The 24,755-nt window shown below is 43.6% G+C and overlaps 1 protein-coding gene across 4 annotated transcripts; it reads left to right on the top strand.

Annotated features, from left to right (window-relative positions):
• Positions 1-685: 685 nt before the first annotated feature.
• Positions 686-24,131, top strand: CETN3 (centrin 3). 4 transcript variants are annotated; one of them, XM_075067077.1, is made up of 5 exons: positions 686-866; positions 7,747-7,882; positions 8,738-8,852; positions 12,007-12,198; positions 22,365-22,570. In XM_075067077.1, the coding sequence occupies exons 1-5, from the start codon at positions 850-852 to the stop codon at positions 22,496-22,498; spliced, it is 594 nt and encodes a 197-aa protein (XP_074923178.1). In that variant the 5' UTR covers positions 686-849; the 3' UTR covers positions 22,499-22,570. The 4 variants fall into 4 exon arrangements, with proteins under 4 accessions (XP_074923178.1, XP_074923176.1, XP_032619995.1 ...); XM_075067075.1 differs by lacking the exon at positions 686-866 and adding an exon at positions 23,094-23,120 and having other exon boundaries at positions 7,706-7,882; positions 22,365-22,486; XM_032764104.2 differs by lacking the exons at positions 686-866; positions 22,365-22,570 and adding an exon at positions 23,876-24,131 and having other exon boundaries at positions 7,706-7,882.
• The last annotated feature ends 624 nt before the right edge of the window (positions 24,132-24,755 follow it).

The raw sequence follows: 24,755 nt of genomic DNA, 5'->3' as shown, positions 1-24,755 counted from the left end.
GACCAAGAACACATATCCCCTCCCCCAAAATCTCCAAGGTACAACTACAAAGCCGAACAGCACATACAGAATGGACAAAAACTCCCAATTCACACACCACTTACCATCTCTGAGGTACCCCTCAGGCTGGGAAGAATCTCAAGGGCGTAAAACCAGAAAAACATGTAAAAATATGTTCTCAAAGCACACCCTCCCCCCTCCAGAAATATGAACTATAGATGTCTTTTTCCTAATACCTCACTACTACGGCACCTCTCCTGGCCAGACCCTTGAAGTCAGAGACTTTGTCAGTGTTGGTGCCTAGACGCGCTCCATCCAGGCAGGGTCCTAAGCGCCGTTCGGCTCCACAGGGATCCGCCCACCTCAGCGTTCCCGCCTCCTGACTGAAAAGACTCCGCCTCTCCCGGCAGCCTCCTGAGCGTCACAGGCTGCCTCGCAGCAAACCCCGGGCTGGGGCGGCCCGACGCTAGCGGGAGGGCGGAGCTTCACAGCTACATCCGGCATCTGACCCACATTCCCACCGCTTTTGAAATTTAACCGCCGCTTCCCCAATGCAAAGCCTGAGCCGTGAGGCATTCTGGGTAAAATCGGCAGCCGAACGCGTCAACCAAACCTCTTTGGTTGACAAGCATTTCAACCAATAAGAGAGTATCTCAGGAAGGAGGGTGGGAGGAAGCTCTTGCTCAGCCACTTAGATTAGCGGTAGCGGGCAGCTCGGCTGTTGCGTCTAGAGTGTATCGCGTTTCCAAGGGGAAGCTGGAGCGGCGGTGCCGCCGTTGCTGGTGCCGCTGACGGCAGGGGAAACCCAGTGCGGCTCAGTCCGGTCTGGCCGGGGGTGGGGACGCGACCATGAGTTTGGCCTTGAGGTCGGTATGGATAGAGCGAGGCGCCGGGGTCTGAGCCTAGGCTGTGACCGGCCGGGACCGAGCGCGCTTGCTGGGGCCGCTCCCCTCCAGGGCTACTACCCCAGTGGGCGGGCCTGGGCAGAGAGCGGGGGCGGGGAGGAAGGTCTGGCGTTGCGCAGAGGCTGGGGCGACTCGGGGCCCCCACCCAGCGCTGGGGCTGTGGAGGCACCTTGGGGCCCATGTATCCCAGCTCTTTGCCGCCAGTAGCTGCCTGCCACAACCTACCCTTGTGTCAGGGCCCTTCCCCTCCGGCGAGACATGGATTTAGCGCTTTGCAGGACTCCTGCCGGTTTCAAGGTACCAAAAAAGGGCTCAGTGCGGAGGCGTGAGACCGTGGGGAGCGTCTGGCACAGAGCATCGCAGCAGCCCCTCGGTGACCTACAGCCCTCCTGTCCGCCCCCACTTCTGCCCGTGACGGCAGCCTACACCGAGCAATAGTCATTAAGATTAGCTAAAGTATTTAGCCACTCAGGGTGATCCGTCCACAGGATCAGTGCGGACCCCTTGGGCAGATGCGGCCTTAACGCTTTGGTTAATCTGTACAGACTATTATTTAGTAAGGGCTGTTGCCATATGTATGTACAAGACCCATAAAGTTCAGCTTTGCTTCAGAAACTTCATTGTTAAAACAGACATTTCGTTTTAAATAATCGTTAACTTTGCAATGACTTTCAATAAGTTTGTTTTGCCTGTTTGAGTTTGAGAGCAGCTAGGCGTCAAAAATAAGATTTCAGAATCTAGTGTTAAGACATCATCTTTCCTGTTGCATTTCACATACTGTCAATACAGTAAATAATAGTATACACGTGATTAGAGCTTTGTAAAGCACATATTTGGCCAAATCCTGCATTTTGTCTGTATAAATCAATATACATTGATGCACCTGGTTTTCAGTTTTCAGATATACTGAGTATGTACTCTGCATCTGCAGAATGGGAGGGAAAGGTGGTGCTAGTAATTAGTATTTGCATTTCAGTGTTGTACTAAGGCCCTTTTCAGGATCAAACTTCCCTTTTGCTAAGTGTTAAACAAATACTTGGGTAGACACAGTACTGTCTCCAGAGAAATTAAAAGGTATCTAATTTATTTACATTTTTAAAAAATGTGAACTTCATTCCTACAGCTGAAGAAGTGAGTGAAGTTCGAACAATTTCTCAAGGTTTATGGTTGATATTCCATCACTGACAAACTTTAAATCAAGTTTGGATCCCTAAAATGGATGCTCTAGGATTTATTTTGTGCAAGTTCTATGGCTTGTGATAATACAAGATGTTGGACTAGATGATCACAGTGGTCCCTTTTGGTCTTAGATTAGAATCTGTGAAGGGTGGGTCTAAACTACTTTTCCAACTCCCTACTCTATAGCTAACTGTGGGCTGTTTTAGGCCTTTCATAAAGTACAGAAGCCTAAAGGCTGGAATGCACAAAATTTCAATGGCTGGAGTGATCTCCTACATAAACTCTTCACCAGCTAGGGTTAAAAAGAGTGCAAGGTGGGTTCAGCTGGTGCAAGCCTTAGTTTTTCTTATGTATACTTTGTTTGCACTGGTACAGCTACACCATGGGCTGGTTGCTGATGACAGAATCCCTAGTATAAATGCTTTGAGCTAGCAATTTTTTGTGCTGTTGTACGATGCCAAGCCCAATGGGATTTTGGTGCATAATGGGCTTCTAGATGCTATTGCAATACATGTAATACATAATTATAATAGAAGAGGTGTAGCATTTTGGTGAGAGTTGCCGGTATAAGGTCACCACGGAAGAAAGCATGGAGATGTTTGTGTGAGAAGCAAAGAGTTGTCTAGGCTGGTGTTACTGACAAAGTAAATGGGGCGAGGAAAGGTGAGAGCAAGTAATTTCTGATAGGGTACTCTGTCATCCATCAGAATTTTCTGCCCTTTTTCCAGGGGATGAAGAGAAGCAATTTCTGTAAGAATATGCAGTAAACAAATACTCAGTAAACACCCATCACAGGCAACTGTCCCACCTACTCATTCAGTAACAGTTCTCTAGCACAAAGTTTCTCAAGCTGGGGGTCAGGACCCCTTAGGAGGTCATGAGGTTATTACATGGGGGGTTGCAAGCTGTCAGACTCCACCCAAACCCCTTTTTGCATCCAGCATTTATAATGGTGTTATAAATTAAAAGCACTTTTTAATATATTTAAGGGGGGGGGGTGTCACACTCAGCGGCTTGCTATGTGAAAGGGGCACCAGTGCAAAAGTTTCAGAACCACTGCTCTTGCATCATGTCAGTAGCCCTCGTTAAATAGCCACCAATGCATGCACATGCACGCATCCCAACACCAGCCAGTCCACACAGTGAACTCCCTCTGCAAAGAAACACCTTGCATGCAGCAACAACTTGAGTGAATACACTCATCTGCAATCCAGCATTCTTACTGCAAGCTAACACCTTTATCCTGAACAAACACCCTCAACACACATCCATATCCAATAGCACCCCAGTAAATTTGCCAATGTGTGTATATACACAGAGAATAACAATATCTTGTAGCTTCAAGACTGCCAAAGCAAACATCCCTGTGCGCAACCTGACATTCCCACTCTAAACAGATACCCTCCAAGCAAATATCCCTGGGGTCATCCATCAATATCTTCAAACTGTACTCAGTCCCCCTTAGCAAACAATCCTCTATATCCAAACAACATCTGCACCCCTTATCCTGAATCAACACCTCTTCCCTTTAACAAATGCCCTTGTGAATGCACTATACAGTAATCAGAGGCTGTATGCTGTTTGAGCCTACATTTGCAGCCTCCAAAATGTTCCAATCTCTTAATTTTTAACCGCAGTTAGCAAATAAGCTTTCCTCAGGCTACATCATTTCAATTGCCACTCCATCTCTCCACTTCAATTCATCTGTGTGTTGTTTCAGGAATCCTTTTATTTATTTCCTCTTTCCTGTGATTTTCATCATGTAGTGGATTTCTCCTGATGTTTTGTGTGAGTGTCTTATATTCACAAAAAGGGGTGCTTTTTTGCAAGTTTTTGGAGTTTCTTTGGTCATGCTTAGAAGTTATCTTAATTTACTTTGAGACTTTGGCTGCCTTGATTTTCTTTTTTGGGATATCCTCAGCTCTTGCTGTGGGGCACCTCAGCACTATGTCTAAAGATATCTTTTTGGCATTATTATTTATAGTGCAGTAGGGTCTTAGATGCTCCAGTTAAGATAGGTGTCCCGTCGTGCTGAGCACTGTACAGACGTGTATATAGAGAGAGAGCACTCGTCCCTGCCTTGGAGAGAGAGATGACAGACAAAAGGTGATAGGGAAAACATGTACACAAAGGTAGAGTGACTTGTTCTAGCTTACACAGCAGGTTAATAGTTAAAGGCAGGATTTGAATCTGGGTTTTCTGGCCTGGATCGCCAGGCCACTGCCCTGTCACCTAGACCAGGGGTGGCCAACCTGTGGCTCCAAAGCCACATATGGCTCTTCAGAAATTAATATGCGGCTCCTAGTAGAGGACTGATTCTAGGGTTCGAGCTATAGGTGCCAACTTACCAATGTGGGAGGGGGGGCGGTTCTCAACCCCTGGCTCTGCCACAGGCCCTACCCCTACTTCACCCCGTCCTGCCCCCTACGCTGAGCCTGCAATAGCCTCGCTCCTCCCCCCACCCAGAGCCTCCTGCATGCCAAGAAACAGCTGATCGGGAGGGAGGGGGAGATGCTGATCATCAGGGTTGCCGGTGGGTGGGAGGTGCTGGGAGCAGGGTGGGGGAGCTGATGGGCTGTTGATGTATTACTGTGTCTCTTTGGCGATGTAAATTGGTAAATTCTGGCTCCTTTTCAGGCTCAGGTTGGCCACCCCAGCCTAGACCATATGCTGCCTCTATGCTTTGATTTGTTAGTTTGTTTATTTTTTTTTTTTTCATAAGTTAAGGTACCTTAAAAGTTTTATGATCCTTCAGCAACTTTACTTGAGGTCCCTCAGTACTCTGTTAGCAGCTCTTGGTGCACTGTCTTGGTGTTTTCAGCTATTGCTTAATGCCATTTTGGCTTTCTGTTTTGGTGCTATATCATAAGGAATCTGTCAATTGCCTTTGACGCCATTGACCATGAGATATTGACCAGTATGTGAACCCTAGGTGGAGGAAGTTGGGATGGAGTCTCTCTGGTTAGGCTCCAGTCTTTTCTTGTGAGACATCTCAGCTGATAGTTTTGAGAAATTGCTTGTATTACTTGTAGGGGCACATAAGATTGTCATCCCTTTTTCACATGTCTTTGAGACTACAAGGTTTGGTGAGTAGAGCTGGGCTATTCTGATGAGATCCACCTCTGCGTATCTGTCCTTTCTGGCCCTGCCAGTATAGTGGAACAAATTATCCATTTTCTACTTGAGGTGAAGCTTTGACAAGACCTAACTGGCTGAAAAGAGGCAAGTTTGAAGTAATATTGGAAATTTGGGGGTTACAACCAGAAGAGGTAAAAAGAGCTTTTGGGGATGGAGGGCAGGGGTCTGCACCATTACTGGAGCAAATGGGCTGCCATTGGTAATGTATTTGTAGTTCGGGGATCTTAGTTCCTGGCTTTCTCCCAGATATTTAGGTAGTAACTGTGGCCCATGGGTTTTTTTTTTCTGCTTTGGCTGCCTTTGTCACCACAAGACTATACTACTGTAATATATAGTGCTACATCTTGAGACCATTAACAAGCTGAAGCTAATGCAGAATCGGTTTGCTCTGCGTATAGTTTTCCAGCTTGTGCTTATGAAACATGCCCCATTTTCACTATCTCCTTGTTGCCATTCCAGCGGAGTTTAGGATTTTAAAGTTTTAACTCGTAAATTGCTAAATTTATGCATTTCTTTGGAGCGTTATTTGCTGTTTGGAGCATTGTACAAGTGAAGTTTTATGGAAGTTTTGTGTGATATTGTAACCCAGAGTATATAGTATCTTTTATAAATATAAATAAATAAAAGAAATGGTTTAAGATCTTGTTACCTGAGAAACTGCCTCTCTAGCTGTGTGAAAACACATATTTATGATCATGTGAGGCACTCCTGGTTTAAATGGAAGGTGCTACCCGCAGGGCATTTTTCACGAGGGGTATTCCGATCTGCAGTTCACTGTCCCAATTGGTTTGCCAGATTTATCAGTATTCTAGTAGTAAATTAAAACCTTAGTAAAACCTTCCTGGTTTAGTCTCTTGGGCATTTGGGGAGGATTTGAAATGAGGGATTTAGCATGGTCAGATATGGAGTGATTATGATTGTGTTGGTGGGAAAAGTTATATGGAGCTGTATGAGCAAATCATTAGATGTGTGGATTTGGAGACTGTATTTATTAATTAATGTTAGAGTGCCTAGAGCAGAGGTGGGCAAACTACGGCTCGTGGGCCACATATGGCCCATGGGACTCTCCTGCGCACCCCTTGAGTTCCTGGCCCGGGGAAGCTAGCCCCCGGCCCCTCCCCTGGTGTCTCTCCTCCCCCATAGCCTCAGCTGTCCATGCCACCCAGCGCTCTGGGTAGCAGGGCTGGAAGAGCCGCCGGCCTGCTCCAGTGCTTTAGACTGCACGGCGGCGGGGCTGGCTCCGGCCAGGCAGCGGGGCTGCCAGTCCTGGTGCTCTGAGTGACATGGTAAGGGGGCAGGGAGTGAGGGGGTTGGATAAGGGGCAGGGAGTCCCAGGGGGCAGTCAGGGAGCAGGGGGCGATTGGATCGGCATGGGAGTCCTGGGGGGCCAGTCAGGGGGAATGTCTCTTTCACCTGGAAAGGGTTCAACAAACAACACCTGACCAGAGGACCAATCAGGAAACAAGATACTTTCAAATCTCAAAGGGAAAAGCACTTTGTTTTGGTTTTTGGGGTTTGGCTTTGTTCTCTCTGGGTCCTGGACAGGACTAGAGGTGAAACCAGTTTCTGCAATCTCCCTGCTACAGTCTCTTATCTATTCAGATAGTGAGTAAGTAAAAAGGCGGTTATAAAAAAGAGCGGTTATAGTCTTTTAAAATGTTTTCTTATTTGCAGATTGTGTATTTATGGAGATATCTTAAATTGTATTTTGCTGGAGAACGCTTTCTTTCTCTTGTCGCTATAAGCTAAAAGACCGTAATTTTCATCTGTGATTACAGAGACAATTTTAATGTCTTTTCCTTCTTTTTTTAAAGTTTTGCCTCTGTTTTAGAATCTATATGAATCTTTTGGTTTTCTGGGGAAGACTCCAGCGAGGGAGTCTGCACTCACCAGAGAATGTGGTGGGACAGAGAAGAAGGGGACGGGGGGAGGGATAAACAACTTGCTCTCTGCTTATCTCTTTGTGTTAGATTCAGGAACTTGAATACTGTCTCTCTCTCCTAGCTGTACCCAGGGCAGGGAGAATCTAGGAGGGGAAGGGAAATGGTTTATTCCCTTTGTTGTGAGACTCAGGAATCTGAGTCTGGGGTCCCCAGGGAAGGTTTTTGGGGGAGACCAGAGCTTATCAGGCGCTCTACCCTAAGTCCTGATTGGTGGCAGCACTACAGGATCTAAGCTGGTAATAAAGCTTAGAGGATTCATGCTGGTACCCATATTTTGGACGCTAAGGTTCAGATTTGGGAATTATACTATGACAAGGGAGTTTGCCCACTCCTGCCCTAGAGGTATGTCCTAGATACTATACTACAAGTCTATATAAATAAATAATCCTTGCTGTGCCATAGAGTCCCTCTTTGGGTTTGGGCAAGTCACTTGAGCTTGTCTTCCTCATTTTTCTTCTTGTGCAAAATCGGTAGAATATCTACCTCCCAGGCATGTTGTTGTATTGTTTACATTTGTAACGTGCTTTGAAATGATAAATCCTATTATTATTTACAATGAGCTTATTTTTTTTAACTTATAGGAATGATCTTGCGGTAGACAAAACCAAAAGGAAAAAAAGAAGAGAACTGACTGAAGAACAGAAGCAAGAAATTAAAGATGCTTTTGAGTTGTTTGACACAGACAAAGATAAAGCAATAGATTATCATGAATTAAAGGTAACTTGTTTTTCACTTAACTTTTGATTGGCTATATTTCTAAAAGAGCTCCCACATTTAGACAGGTAAATAAATTTGGCCTTATTTTCAGGAGTGCTCAGCATACAAGATACTGTATGAATCATTGTTCTCTTGATACTGCATCATGTTTTCTGGAGGGCAGTGCTTCTCTTATTATGCAACTAGTAGGGCTTCTCTGGGAGGAAATAGCTAGTTAGCCTCCTACAGTGGCTTTGTGAATGCAATGCTAGAATGAACAAAAGAGAGTTATTTACTTTGTGACTCCTGTTCTTTGAATGTCTTACCTCTGTAGAGCCATGCAAACTCCCTCCTTATTCCTCCAACCACTTATTTCAAAACTCAGCTAGTTTAGGTCTTCTGAAGGTGGTGGAGAACTGGGGACTATTGGTGGGGGTGTGTGTGTGTTTATACCTTTAGACAGTATAGTTAGGACTCAAGGGAAATACTTGCATCCACATCTCTCATTATTATATAAAAGGTTCAATATCTGTATGATTAGGTATTACCTACACTGTGGTTCTCAAGATGAGACAGCTGGAGAACAGAGGCATATAAGACAGAGTAACTCCCTTTCCTGTATAACCCTTATCTGCAGTGGAGTTTGCATATGTATATAGTGGGAAAGGATTTGACAAGTGTGATTTAGAGTGAATGCCAAGATTCTTAATTTAGCTGTAGAAGGGTAACTACAAATGTTCACAGTTGAAATAAAGAACACAGTTCTCCTCTAAAATGCATAGTTTTATGTAACATTTCCTTCTTAAAAGGATTAAGAGACATCTGATCTATATTTTGAAGGTGTTATATTATTGTACTTCTGTTTTACTCCAAAAGGTGGCAATGAGAGCCTTGGGTTTTGATGTAAAAAAAGCTGATGTACTAAAAATACTTAAAGATTATGATAGAGATGCAACAGGCAAAATCACCTTTGAAGATTTTAATGAAGTTGGTACGTATATGATTTTAAGTACATATTGAAAGTTTTGTTTACCTCTGCTGCTGCCTGATTGCATACTTCTGGTTCTAAATGAGATGTGTAGTTTACCGGTCAGTTTGTAACTCTGGTGTTCAATACTGTCATTGCAGTTGATTCAAGATGGGTGGGAAGAGGTCTTAATGGAAGATGTTCAGTTTAATAGACTTTGACCCTACGTCCCCCATCTATCAAAAGGAAATGTTAAAGAAACACTTAATTACCAGCGCACACATGTGCTCTCTCTCTCCCCTCCCTGCTATGATTTTGGGGCTTTTTGCATTTTTCTTAACTTAGCTAAATTGATTCACACCTCCCTACTCTTTGTACTGCGGCTACACATGAGAAGTGATTTTTCTGAAGGAAGTACTCTTTGTCTGACTGACAGGTGCTGCTTCTGGTGAGATGGAATTTCTCTTTTCTTATGTGTGTGCTTTCCTGTTTTTCCCCTTTTATCTCTTACGTTCAAACAGTTTCTATTTTTCTGTCCCTATTCCTGCTTTGAGTGGCCATGAGGCAGCTCAGCTGGACAGAACCACTTACAGCATAAGAAGGTGATACTCTTGTCTGAACTCATCTCTAAACTTTGAGTCAATTTCAGCTCTGGTGAAAATCACTTGGCCCTTTCTCCTTAACTGGTATGGGATACTTCATCTAGCTGAATGAACTGAACTGAGTGGAGGAATGTGAGATACAGGAATTTACAGCACAGTAAAATTAGTTAGCCACATTTTGTTTTCTTTGATGTAAATTAGAAGGGAAAAAATACACCTTAATCATCTTCACTACTATACTGCAAGTTGTTTACTAGCTTAAACATAGGAATGAACCACAAAAAACAAAATGAATAAACTATTTTATAAAGTCAAGAATCCTCTTTGAAATTTGCATATATTTTGTATCTTCGGTCTTTTAGGATAATAGGTTTTGATTAGCTTTTTGGAGTGCTCTTTGGATAAGTAAATCTAAATTTGTCATGGTCAAAGGACAACTAAGATTATTCAAATAATGTAATGCCTCTATACATACATGATTATTTTAAAGCTAAATCAATACACTCAAATTTTTCAGCCGAGCTACAATAAATTTGTGAGCTTAGATCTAATTTTTTCCTGTCAAGTTCACTAAACCAGACAGTTCATTGCATCTGCAAACAATGGCAAGTTCTAAATGGTTCTGTAAGCCCCAGCAGGGGTGAAGTATTTATAATGGCTTGTTGAAAGTCATAAATAGCAAGTCCTGTAATACAAGACTTAGCAGGTACAAAGTGTGAAGATGTTTTCTCTGTTGTTTCCAGAAATGGGTGAAGCAATTACTAGCGAAATATTTTGACACAACAGATTATTGTGTCTTGCTTTTCTCTGCTATAGGACTCACAAATGGATGTGATAAAAAGAATAATCAAGACTGATTAAGCCTTCCTGGATTAGTGTCTTGCTTTATATAGTAAAGCCTCCTCAATGCCTTGGGAGGTTGGGGCTTCTTTCATAGATTACAAAGCCGTAAGGGACCATTGTGATCATCTAGTCTGACCTCATGGATAACACAGACCGTAGGACTTCCCTGACTTTATTCCTGTTTGAACAAGAGCATATCTTTTAGAAAAACATCCAATCTTGATTTAAAAATTTCCAGTGTAGGAGAATCTACCCTAACCTTTGGTAAAATGGTTAATTACCCTCACTGTTTTGTTCTTGTTGCAGTTTGTATCATAGCTCTCATTTTTAGATACCCATGCTTTTTAGTACCCAACTGCTTCTCTCTCAGTATCAAGAGGATTCCACAAAATTTAGAAGCAACACAATCACATTTATACATCCTGCATAGTAGAGCTTTTCCCAGCTTTTCCCAGAGCACCAATTTGAAAGCGACTATGGCTGTGTAGACTTAGCCTCCTGCAGACTGGTACTGTGGGAAAGGTCTATGTATCAAAAGTACAAATGAGGTTAAACTGCTTTTCAACCTCCATTGTAATTGGACATGCCACAAGGAGAAAGGTATACAAGGAAAATAGAAGGAAATAAGATAAACAAGTAAATAAATGCGGCATAAGCATATTGAACTGAACTAGAAAAATGCAGCAGTGAAAGTGTAAAGTGCTGTTAAAAAGTATATGTCCAGTGACTCTCCACCCTCAACTTTTATATTTCTATTTACCATATATACTCATTCATAAGCCAGATATTTTTGGTAAAAAAGTGATGCATCATAGAGTGGGGGTTTCCTTATAAACGGGTCTACACCAAAACTTGATGATTTTAAACTCTGTGACAGTAGTTCTCAAAGCCAGTCTGCCGCTTGATCAGGGAAAGCCCCTGGCGGGCTGGGCCGGTTTGTTTACCAGCCGCATCCGCGGGTTGGGCTGATCGCGGCTCCCACTGGCTGCGGTTCGCTGCTCCAGGCCAATAGGGGCTGCAGGAAGGGCAGAAGTGGGGTCATGGTGAAATGAAGTTTGAAAACCCCTGTCCTAGTCTATGAATTATGCCCTCAAAATGTCGGTATTGGGAAGTGACAATGATTAAGCTACTTTTGCTAGAAAAAGTAGAAGGAAAGGCAGATTGAGTGGTTCCCTAAAGCTTCCTTTCTAAGACTGTACCATGTCAGTTGCTGTCAAATCTGAAGTGCACAGTGCTGAAGAGACTTGGCTTCAGTTTCCTCTTCCAGACTGATCCTTTTTTTGTTTTGGAATAATGCTGCACTAGCCATGCAGTCCCCCAACTGGTGCCTTTGAATGTAATACAGCAAACATTTAATATCCTAATCAGACATCTTGTCTTCACAGGAGACAGTGTTTGAAGACAATCTTCTTTTCTGGCCCAATCCTAAAATTTAGTGTTGACACTAAAACTGAATGGAAGACGTGAAACAAAGATGAGTCTGGGGTATTCAACAGATCTTAACTTAGGAACTGTGCAAAAACTGTTGTAACTAACTAGAAATACTTGTGTTTAAGCCTTTAATAGTAAATTAAAAATGCCTGATTGAAAGTTAAGAGAAATCTGAACAGGTGAAATAGTTTTAAAAACCAGAAGCTTAGGAAAAAAGGACTAATTTCACTTAGAAAGTAGAGCTGGGACACTGTGAAATTGCCATTTTTGAAATAAATGGTATCTTATTTTCCCTACATTAGTGACAGACTGGATATTGGACAGAGATCCACAAGAAGAGATACTCAAAGCATTCAAATTATTTGATGATGACGACTCAGGTAAAATAAGCTTGAGAAACCTGCGCCGTGTTGCTAGAGAACTGGGTGAAAACATGTCTGATGAAGAACTACGAGCTATGATTGAAGAATTTGATAAAGATGGAGATGGAGAAAGTAAGTGTTGAACTGAACAAAATAAAACTCATCTTGCCTTGTTATTTTTGTCCCAATCTTGACTTAAAATGTGGTTCTGGTCTGAGAAGTAACTGTAAAGTGGTCAGTGTTAAATTCTTTGTTTGTCTTTTAATGACTTTCAGAACAAATTTGCTCAGTTGACAAAATAAGAGATTGATTACTATTATTTATTTAATCATTTCTAACTCTGCAAACACATCTTGAGACCTGAAAGTTAAGTTGGGTTCTTTCTTGTTTGAACGTGATCACCGGTAACTCTGATACAACTAAGTTATATTAGAGGTCTAGTAAGGTGCAGCTGGAAGTAATTGAGTCAAACATGGAACTTCATTTTGCCACTTCCAGAATTGAACTACGCTGCAGTCATTTCCACACAAATCACGAAATACTTAACTGAATTATTGAATATGGTGAAATTGATAAATCCTAAAGGAAAATCACAAAGGATGTCCCTGAAAAGGCCATCCATAGAAGTAAGTGCTATATCTATTAGCAACTGCCACTAAGGAGTTAGTGAAGGACTGTTAGTTAAGTATCTCAGGCCTAAAGAGGCCATACATGAACACATCACATAGCTACCACTGCTAGGAAACAAGTGGTGGTGATGATGATGATGGTAGTTAGTTTTTCTTCATGAGTTAGAATGCTACTCTAATCAGATACTTTTTGGGGGAATATTTCATCTTTAAATGGGGTGACTGTAATAATGAAAAAAGTCCTGTGAGTTCCTTCAAGTTTAAGTGGATTTGGTACTCAAAAATTGCTACATTAATAATACTGTAGGTTGAAATCCTCAAATTATCCTCAGAACAGGTACAGCACACAGCTGTAGATGCAAGCCTCCTTCTTCCTCTCTTCCCCCAACCTCTCCCTGCCTCAGCATCTTCACAGTTGACCTCAGTGCTCTTTTGAAAAGAGGATTTCTGAGGTTGAGAGAGTAGTTCAGTCTGCAAGCATATTAAGTCCTTGGCCTCTTTGCTGAAGTTGCCAACAAGGGTGCCAGTTGTGATGGTAACTTTTGTTATGTGTACACCTTGTAAGTAGGAATTGAATAGAGACCACCAATTTATTTCGCAAAGATTACTGAGTTGTAACTACTTTGGGTCACTGCTGACATTTCTGAATTAAAAATGATGACCTAGAAGTGAAAGTCTCCATTTCCTATTATCCACTGAACCATTCATTTTTCTCATTAGGTATTCAAGTACAGGAATGTATGTGGGAGACTGACAGCATAATATTGATCTATGACATTGTTTTTCTGTAAGATTTTGTGTTTCTTCCAGTTCTCTAAAGCAAACTGATGCTGTTTCTTACACTTAAAGATTCATTCTGAAAAAAATAAATCTGTGAATCGTTGTTCTGTTTAGCTCCAAACATCTGGGCTATGTAACAAAATCTTTTCTTCTTTACTACAACTCTCCCTACGAAAAAATATCTAAAACTGACTACTAGTATCATTTTTAAAATATACTGTAACTATAGAAATAACACCTCTTTTGTGTTAACAGTCCTCTTATGTTAAAATGGTATTGTTTTGTGCTAGAACAAAGGTCCACTGACAACCAATGCTAGTTTGTCCCCTTTCCCTTCCATTAGCGGAGGCTACTCAAATCTACTGGTTCTGTCCTTGGAGAGCAGAAATGGCAGTTGAAGTACAGCTCCAGAACATCATTCTCTGCTCTCTAACAGCTTCTGTGCTGGAGCTTCATGAGGTCAGGTTTCTATGGTATTTTGGGACCATGAGTGGAACAGCATATGAAATCCACGACTTCCAGCTACACTAAATCACAACTTAATACTGCTTGAAGCAGCATTCAGTCTCCTGTAGCCTCTCAGTGGCTTCTGTTGCACAAACACTTTTAACAGCAATAGCAAAATTCTCCATAGCTTTGCCTCTGCATCTGCTTCAGTCCCAGGAAAGGGGTCTGTAACTTTAGCCTTATTGCTCGGGGCTGAAGCCCTTGGGCTTTGGGCGTGGGCCCCAGCAAGTCTAAGCCAGCTCTGACGACCCCATTAAAATGAGGTCACGACCCACATTTGAGAAACGCTGTCCTACACCCTAGTGGCCGATCTGCATGGATACACTTTGATATCAGTCAGTGAGGTAGAATTTGGTAAGACTGAAAAGAAGCCTAAGTCCTAGCTATTTGATGATCTACAGCAGAGGTGGGGAACCTTTTTTTCTATCAGGGGCCATTGACTCACAGAAAAAAATAAATTGTGGGCCACACGGAGTATGAAGGAGGGAGTGCGGAGGCCCAGGACTTCCCCCTGCAGCGGGGCAAGCCAGCGCTCACGGCTCCAGCCCCACAGGGTGGTGGGAGGCTTGGGACTTCCCCTAAGGTTTCCAACTTTCTAATTGCACAAAACTGAACACCCTTACCCTGTCCCTGCCCTGCCCCATCCCCGAGGGCCAGTCCCTTCTCTGTGGCCCCACCTCCCACTCACTCCAGTCCCCTACCCTTACTCACTTTCACTGGGCTGGGCGGGGGGAGGGAGTGAGGGCTCCACCTGGGGGTGCAGGCTCCAGGGTGGGGCCAGAAATGAAAGGTTCAGGGTGCAGGATAGGGCAGGGGGTTGAGGTGCCAGAGGGGGTGCAGGCTCTGCTAGAGGTGTGGGCTATGGGGTGGGGCCAGGGATGAGGAGTTGGGGATACAGGAGAAGGCTTTGGGCTGGCGCATAGGGCTCTGGGAGGGAGTTCTGACCTGGGGTGGGGGTTCGGGGTGCAGGGTCTGGGAGGGAGTTTGGGGGCGGGAGAGGGTTCCAACCTGGGGCAGGGAGTTTGGGGCGTGGGCTCCGGCCTGGAGGTGCATCAGGCAGCTCTCAGTCAGCAGCGTAACAGGGCTAAGGCAGGTTCCCTGGCTTCGCACTGCTCCTGGAAGCAATTGCCATGTCTGGCCCACATTGCAGAGACATAGCCAGGCAGCTGTGCACGGTGCATCCCCCTCCCCCCAGCTCCCATTGGCCGAGGTTCCCAGCCAATGAGAGCTGCACAGTTGGGGTTGGGGGCAGCACATGGAGTTTTCCTGATCACGCCTGCACCTAGGGGCCAGACATGCCGGCTGTTTCTGGGAAGCTGTGCAAAGCCGACCAGACTTTTAACAGCCTGGCAACCCTAGCTCCCCCCACAACAGGGTGAGCCGGTGCTCGCGGCTTCAGCCCTGGGTGGGGGCATCAAGGCTTGGGACTTCCAGCCCACAGCGCAGAGACTTGCTGCAGGCCAGATTAAATTAAGCAGCAGGCTGGATGCTTAATTTCCCCACCCTGATCCATGGGTCTGCCACTAAAAATCATGACTGTGATGTACAACCTGTCTAGGACAAAGGGTTCCAAGCTGGGACTCTGCTGGGAGGCAAGAGTGACGTACTGGAAAACTGGCTTATTTGAGTCACACAGTGTGAATGCATCTTGAAAAACAGACTATACACTTAAAATTGTAATCTATCCATTACATGGTGACATGCAGCAAAACACAGGTCATGTTTTTCAGTAACTTTTCACACATTTCAGTGGCTTATGTCCTATGTTGGCAGATTTGTAGCTTGAGGGGTAAGCATATGGCACAAGAAATGTAATGCTGTACCTGCATGAGCTAGTTCTTGTTGTCTGAGGGATTCTGCAGATATATTCTGGGTATGGTATTTTTCTCTCTCCAAAATAATAAAAATGCACTGGACCAGCAGTACGCTAGTAGCACAATTTGAGACTCAATTGGTATTTTGACCTGAGCTCTCAGTTGTTGAGAGTTCCTGAAGAGGCAGTGGGGATGTGGGAGACCTTTACACTATGCTGCAGTGACCTTTTGGTCAAATGCAGGATAAATATTGCTGGGCTGTGAAGGGAGACCAGGCCTCCTTGATTGGCAGCCTCAGCCTGATGATTGTTTTGGAAAAGGTTTAAATCAATCACGTGAGTTCCTTTGGAGTTTTGTGAACATGTAGGGGAAAATGTGTCTTAATTTCTTTATAGACACTTTTAGGGTTGGATAACACAAAATATTTAAAAAACAAACGTATTTGTTATGGTGACTCAGTGCGAAGTGCTTTTGACACATTCAAAGAGATTGTTAGTAAATTAAAAGAAACTCATTCTCTAAATATAGTATTAAATGGTTTATATTTTCCATGTTTATATTGAAAACAAATCTCTAATCTTATCAGTATTCAACGCAATGCCACAATTACTATGAGATAGAACCTAATCTTTAGTAAAGATGGGGAAAATCCAAAAGCAAGTAATAGAAAAACAGGGTTTTTGCAGTATTAAGGAATATTGTCTTACCCAAGCAACACCTGTTCTAGGTACTCTGACATCTTGTCTCCTTTGGGACTTATCAACGGATTTGCATTTTTATGTTCTAGTTCTGTGCAACTAATTTCAGGCGGCTTACATAGCAAGTGTTATGATGCAATAGTAGCCTAAAGCCTATATCTCTCCGCTTTGTTTATATGACTTCCATTGCCATAATATCGGAGCACCTACCACAACATGTTAAAATTAAAAATAACAATGGATCTTGCTTCCTGTAAGAGGAATAGCTTGATTAAGTTATAGGGACTGGTGTGCGAGTGGGAGTGTTGTATATCTGTGTGTATGGAAAAATTAGAGCGAAAGCTAAGCAAAAATCAGCTAAATAAGCCCCTTATCTGTTTTAATGATGATGAAGGCCTGATCTATTCTACAGAATTGGGTCAGTGCAAGGCAGCTTACGTTGACCTAACTCAGTAAGTGCCTATGCTAAAATGTTCCTCCTGCCACGCTGACTTAACTCCACCACTGTGAGAGGCATAACACTTAGGTCAATGTAGTTGGGTCGACGCAGTGTCAGTGTAGACACTATGTTATTTACGTTGACTTTAGTGGCCTGCAGGAGATGTCCCACAATGCCCTATGGTGACTGCTCTGGTCACCATTTTGAACTCTGCTGCCCAGTGGCCAGGTATACAGGTGTACACCTCTCCTCTCTAAAGTCCTGTGAATTTTTGAAATTCCATTTCCTGTTTGCTTGGTGTGGAGAGCGCACTTAGTGACTGCCTAGCTGACCATGCAGGCTCCATGCTGCAGACAGGATCCTGCCTGGAATACACAGGAGTGGTGGATCTTTTGGATCTGTGAGGAGAAGAGGCTGTGCAGGCACAGCTTCGATCCAGCTATAGAAACATTGATATGTACGAGCAGATTGCTTGGGTTTTGTGGAGGGTGGGGGTAGGGCTACAAGAGGGGCCCACAGCAATGCAGTGTGAAAGACAAGGAGCAGCGGCAGGTGTTTCAGAAGGCAAAGGAGTCTAACAGTCACTTTAGTGCAGAGCTGCAGACATGCTGCTTTTACAAAGAGCTGCCATCCTCAGACCCCACAACCATTCCCAAGAGCCCTGTGGATACTTTGGAGGAGCTGGAGATACAGGTCCCTGGAGAGAACAGTGAGGAGGAGGAATATGGGAGACAAGCGACCAGGGGATCCAGTGGTTCAGCAAGCCAGGATGTTTTTTGACTCCAGAGCAGTCGAGCACATCCCTGCAGTCCAGCATGGGTGAGCCTGATGCAGGGGAAGTAATCACTGATAAGTAGACAGTTTGCTTTGATATTACAGTGACATGTCTGTTCATTTACTCTTTTTTTAATCATGCTAGAAAAGACAGTTAAATATCCAGTAGAGGTAGAGTTGCTCTCTTGTTCTCATTCCCATATACAGTTAGGTAGAGGGAGCCCTGCAGAACAGTTTGTTGTTGTGCAGCAGGATGTCCCGTGAATCTTCCATAGAGATCTTGAGGAAACTTTCCTGAAAGTAGTCTGCAATGCTCTGCTGCAGGTTTCTGGGGAGGGCTGCCTTATTTCTTCTGCTGCGGTAGGACATTCTCCCATGCCACTCAGTAGTTACTTCAGCAGGCACTGTTGCAACGCACAGGGTAACAACATATAGCCCCAGTCTGCAGCTGGAAGTGTGAAAGAACTGTTTCCTTTCAGCCTCTGTTACCCTCCAGAGTGAGATATCTCATCTGAAATCACCATCGCCTGTGGAGAATGGTGTCAGTATTCAGTTCAACTGTCCGATCTGCAGGCATGTGAGCTAGTCCCCGCCCTTATTGTTTGAACTCCACATGCATCACCTCCCTGGTCTGTACTCACCATGGCTGGGACATCTGCCATGCTCTGTGAATCCCCAGGAGGAGTGAGAATGTAGTGCTTGCAACTTGTGTGGATTGAAGGTAGTGAGTTCATTATACCAAGTTTCCATTTATTTTGTGAATATACTCACAATAGAACCTCTGCATGTTGCTGCTGGAAATGTAGCCTTGACGGTCCCACCATCCACACCAGCAGAGCAACTCAGCCAGATAAGGAGAAGGAAGAGGACATAGGATGACATGTTCCAAGAGATCCTGCAAACCTCTGGTACTTCAGATAATCAGCACAGGTCTTGAAGGATCGCCCTAGTTGACGGAGCGGACAAGGATATTACTACACACACAGCGCTCATTACAAGGTTCATATCGGGGTGCAAAAAACAATGCTAGATCATGCTACAGCAACATGCATTACTGTGTCTCACTATTGAAATGGTCTTTCAAAGGCTCCCTGAACGATATAGCTCCTCATTGAGCTCTTCTTATAACTGACAGTTGTTCCACCTTCACCCCAGGAAACTTTTTTCCTTCTTTGCTGCACAGATATCATGAAGCACACAGCAGGCAGCTATAACCATTGGGATGTTTTTTTCACTGAGGTCTAATCTCATGAGAAGACACTGCCAACAGCCTTTCAAATGGCCAAAGGCACATTCAGCTGTCATTCTGCACCTGCTGAGCCTGTAGTTGAAGTGCTCCTTGCTGCTGTCGAGGTAGTTGGTTTACGGCTTCATGGGCCACGGGAGAAAGAGGTAGACTGGGTTTCTAAGGATCAGAATGGTAATCCTCTAGTCTGGAAAGAAAGTCCCTGCTTGCAGCTTTCTGAACAGGCCTGTGTTCTTAAAGATGCAAGTGTCATTCGCCTTCCCTGACCATCCCACACTGATGTCACAACAACGTCCATGGTGATGTACCACCGCTTGCAGTACCATGGAAAAGTAGCCCTTTATGTTGATGTACTCTGTGACAATGTGGTCTGGTGCCAAAATAGGGATATGTGTGCCATCTATTGCCCCACTGCACTTCTGGAACCCCATTGCTGCAAAACCATCCACTCTGTCCTGCACATTGGTCAGAGTCACAGTCCTTCACAGCAGGACACAGTTAATGGCCCTGCACGCTTGCACCACAGCAACCCCCACGGTGGATTTCCCAACTCCAAATTGATTCCCGACTGATCAGTAGCAATCTGGCATTGGAAGTTTCCATGCAGTGATTGTCACTCACTTCTCCACTGTCAGTGCAGGCCTTATCTTGTTTTGGTGTCATTGTGCTGGAGAGCTGGGGTGAGCTCTGCACAGAAATCCAGAAATGTGGCCTTGTGCATCATCCTATACCTGCATAACACTGTGATCTCACCCATCAGTGCTTGGATCTTGGGCCCAGAACTAGCATCCCACCATCTGCAGCTGCTCTGTGAATGCCAACAAGATTGAATTGTTTCTTTTTATGTCCCACAGCAAGCTAGCCTCCAAAGAATTGGGTCATGGTCCCTGTGGCTCCTCTGGTGACTCTGCAAATACTGCAGAATCAGGTGCCCTGTGCTCTTAAAGCTCATCACAGTCTTGCAGAGCTGTGCAGGATCCATGCTTCTCACACATAGAGTGGACGTGTGGGTTTGTGGGACTTTTGAAAAGAGGCATAGAACATTATGGGATGCAGACAAAATTATGGGATGGAGAAAATGGCATGAGACATTGAAATCATGTTCCCCATCACCCCGGTGCAACTCATTTACCCCCATGAGACATTGCAAACCCTTCCCAAAACACCCTGTGTTAGGTGGTAGCAAGTTGCACAGTGGGATAGCTAGCTGTGGTGCACAGCTCTCTGCATCAATGCAGACGCTGGTAGTAAGGACATGCATCATGGACACGCAAATGCGATTTAATTACTGTGGTAGCTGTATGTTGTTGTAACTTAAGTTGACTTAATTTTGTTGTATATACTTGCCTTATATTTTAGGAATGTGGGCAGAATTTGCAGGCCACTTTGGTAACTTGCTAGGTGTGAAGGGCTACACCCAATGTCTTTTTCTGAGAACAAAATTAACTGATTAAAGTCACATTCTGATCCCTGAATTTACATTCCATGTGACTTGGTAAAAAGCCACTGTGGACTCTCAGTGGTTCTCAAAACTAACTATGTAAAGCTGGGGTGGACAAACTACAGGGTGCAGGCTGGATCTGGCCCGTGAGCCATTTAAGCTGACCCGTGAGCTGCACAGTGTGGCTCGACCACACTCTAACCGGGGCGCTGGGTCAGGGGCCGGAGCACAGAGCTTGGGCCCACTCTGGCTGGGGCGCTGGGTCAGGGGCTGCACCACGTGGCTCCCGGAAGCCGCGGCATGGCCCCGCTCCGGTTCCTATACACTCCAATGAGAGCTGCAGGGGTAGTGCCTGCAGATGAGGCAGCGTGGAAAGCCGCCTGGCCGCGCCTCTGCATAGGAGCCGGAGAGGGGACGTGTGCAGATTAGCTTTAGAGAAAGTATAGTGATTGGTGGAGTTACCTCTGATGTCAAAATGGCTCTTCAAGAATTACTTCAGCTCTGGGTCTGAACCTTTATGTAACAAAGGGGTTCTCAAACTGTGAGTTGGGACCCCAAAGTGGGTCACTACTCCATTTTAATGGGGTTGTCAAGGTTGGTGTTGGTCCTGGGCCCCAGCAAGTCTCAAACCCAAGCCCCACCACCCAAGGTTAAGGTTCCATGCCCCCTGCCCAGGACAGAAGCCCTTGGACTTCAGCTTTGGCCCCTCCCTCCCCCCCTGCCCTGGGGTGGCAGGGCTCGTTCTTCGGTCCCTCCTCCTGGGATCATGTAGTAATTTTGGTTATCAGAGGGGATCACAATGCAGTGAAGTTTGAGAACTACTGATGTAGCCTATACAATCATAACGATTGGATACAACAATCAGTAATAACTTCATTTAGTTACAGCCTAATTTCTTTAACTTGTGTGTAAGATTTCAATTAATTTTAATCATATGGAAAGTTTGAAGCATGGTTGTTGTGACATTTCACTCCATATTCTTTATGAAAATATGCTTATAATATGGATATAATATAACCGAGATATGCTTTATGCAAGATAGGTCTTGTAAGGTATCATTGGAAAGGTTAAAATTTGCTGAATGTGATTATCCAGTTTGTATGCATGTATCATTTTTGTATCTAAAGTTAGGAATATGGACTATGTAACAATTACAACTGGGTATGTATTCGGAAGACACCCACCAGACAACAGGCCATCAGATTTGATGGGCTATCAGGAAGGAACAACAAGACCATGAAGATACTAATCTCTCCCCCTCCTGGGAGGCATCCGAGGATGTAACTGTGACACTGCTAGGTCAGGTGGTCTTGTCACCTGATACTAAACATTATCGGGGGACTTCTTGTAACTTGCCACTGAAAGGGAAGGGGAGTCAAGTTTGGGAAACACGATTCCTGCCTTATATCTTATTTAAGAGTGGAGAGGAAGGCAAATGGGACTCCTCTTGTCCATGGCCTGTCTGCCCAAGAAGAAAGACTGCTAAAGACACCTGAAGGAAAAGCGGAAGACGGGGTGGGAGTGGGAGTCCAGACTGAGACAGGAGTCCAGTCTGAAAAGAAATATAACTGGAACTCTAAATCACAGAAACTTTGCAGCCTGTCTAAAATAACATTTAGGGTAAGAAATTATCTTTTGTAACCTGCTTCTTAAGTATATTGAGCTTAGCTTGCGTATTTTGTTTTATGTGCTCAGTAATCTGCTTTGTTCTGTTTCTCTTATATTCACTTAAAATTCACTTTTTTTTTTAGTTAATAAAATTATTTCTTGTCTATGATATAACCCCATTTGGACAAATTCACAATTGGGGATGGAGGGGGGAGGCGGTAAGAGGCTGTGCAGGGAGGAGGCAGATTTCATAATATACCTTTTGGGTCTGAACTCCAAGAGAGGTGGACATGAGTGCTGGGGGCAAATCCCTTAAGCTGAGCCTTTCCAGAACTGGTCTCAGTGTCCGTTTTGTTCTGCAGTTGGGTGTGGCCCTGCCTGTGTATGTACTGGAGGAGGCTTAATGGCTTGGCTCAGCAAGACAGGTAAAAAGGGTGCCCAGGCTGGCATAGCAGGCAGGCTCAGTGGTATCTCAGCACATCAGGTGGTGTCCTAAGGGGGGCTACCCATCATAGTGGCATAGTAGGCAGGATAGTTTGCACAGCTTATTGCCCTGAAACACTGGTGGTGATTTTAAGTGAGTTTTAAGTGTGGTGACTACAGAACAGACAAAGCGATTACTGGTTTGTTATTTTCTGTTTGTTTATTTCGGGGAAAGGAAGTAGATGCAGAAAAGCAACAAAATAAGTGAAAATGAAGCTATCAAAGTTGGAGTGCTACAGATTGCAAGTAGAAGAAAGCGAAAAATGCATAAGAGATAGAATTAAAACATGGAAATTGATGAACAAAAGGCTGCACCTCAGAGGGCCCTGGAACTGAGGCACCTATAGGCTGATAAAGAAATGGAGGCAGATTTCATAATAGAACTTTGGGTCTGCACTCCAAGGGAGTTGAATACATCAGTGCTGGGGCAAGTCCCTTAAGTTGAGCCCTCCCAGAACTGATCTCAGTGTCTGTTTCGTTCTGCAATTTTGTGTGGCCCTGCCTCTGTGTGTGCTGGAGGAGGCTTAATAGCTTGGCTCAGCAAGACAGGTAAAAAGGGTGCCCAGGCAGGCATAACAGGCAGGTTCAGTGGTATCTTAGCACATCAGGTGGTATCCTAAGGGGGGCAACCTATCACAGTTGTTAGTCCATTATTAAAATTATCTGGCGCAAAGGAAACACTGCAACAGAAGCTACATTTCTTAAGGATCCAGTTTAATTTTAACTCAAACTAATTAACAAATTTACTTGTAAATTCATTGTTAAGTACTATAATTTTGGGGAAGATAGTGTATTTTTCATACACAACAAAGTAGTTGAATCCCTGCTTTAAAGGCAAACTGAAATTAAGCCATAACCATGAAGAGACCCGAACACCTCCACAATGAAAGGTTTTTTTCCAATGATGAAATGTTGAATACATTTAACATTTCCTCATAACTTCTCTGTATAAGAGTGATTAGAACTGTGCACAGTATTCCAAATTGGAGTTTTACAGTCTCTTTAACAGTTTATCTTTTTAATTACTTTTTATAATAGGTAAATAGAACTATTGCTATGGCAAGATATTGTTGTGCACTGAGCGTTTGACTTCAATGACTTCTATAGTGATGCCTAAATACTGAACTTCTGGCTTACGTTTTTAAAAATTGTGAAAACAGTGTTGTGAATACATTTTGTGTAATGAAGAGTCTTAACTTGTTATAAATTGGAAGCAAAAAATCCAGACCTATGTTTATTAACGTCAGTGTGCATTGATTGGATCAGTATCTAAGAATACAAAAGGGAAGCTTTAAAATAAAATGTGCAACATATACATTAAATATTTTTCTGTCATTATTATAGACCTCTACTGTGTTTGTCTAACTACCTTCTGTCTCTCTTACCACAGTCAATCAGGAGGAGTTCATTGCTATTATGACTGGAGACGTTTAAAGTTCAAGAAAATGAACTCAACAACAAAAAGGGAGGATTATTGGCTGTTAACATTGCAATTGCTTTCTTATGGTTCTATTTATTTCTGTAGCTGGACCCATGCAAAAAAATTACTTTTCTCAAAGGACCAAGAGAAACATACGTTTTATGTATTGATACTTCAGTAATTTGTAACATTAATTTTTAGAGTAAACAGTGTTAAGTTTTTGAAATGTTTAAGTATTCATTTGTAAAATAGCTTTGTATGAGATTTCTAAATTAAATCATATTATAAAAATCTTTTGAAGTTTACTTTGTTAGCAGTAGCTGTGGCCTTAGTTTTGATATATAAAGTTTTGACAAACTTCCATTTTTAATAAAATGTTCTTTTATTATTGTTATTTGAAAGTCTTGTTGTTTTTGTGTTTAATCCAAAACTGAATTATACTGTAACTTAAATTGTTAGTCTTAAATAAGCTTTATTTTTCAAAAGTAACAGTGGATTCTTTTATTGGGTATTTATAGTTGCACCTCCATTGTGTCATGACTTATTAAATGAGCAAGCATTCTTCACAGTTACATAGATGAATTCTACTAGTTTTGCATAACCCACATTACCATCATACAGAAAAATGGTAACATGGGGATAGCAGAATCAGGGGACTCCCACACAGAGCCCCTGACATGGGGGAAAGAGGAGCTACTTGGAGCTACTGGCATGGAGGGGGAAGCTGAGGGGAGGGGTCATAGAGCTCCCAGCATGTGGCAGAGGAGGAAATGGGGGATACACAGAGTCCCAAGCATGAGGGATGAGGTGAAGGAAGTTGGAGCCCTGACCTCTGAGCCACCATATACTG

Source organism: Chelonoidis abingdonii, chromosome 6, assembly GCF_003597395.2.
Source record: "Chelonoidis abingdonii isolate Lonesome George chromosome 6, CheloAbing_2.0, whole genome shotgun sequence".
NCBI lineage: Eukaryota > Metazoa > Chordata > Testudines > Testudinidae > Chelonoidis > Chelonoidis abingdonii.
This window is presented reverse-complemented; position numbering and strand designations above follow the sequence as displayed.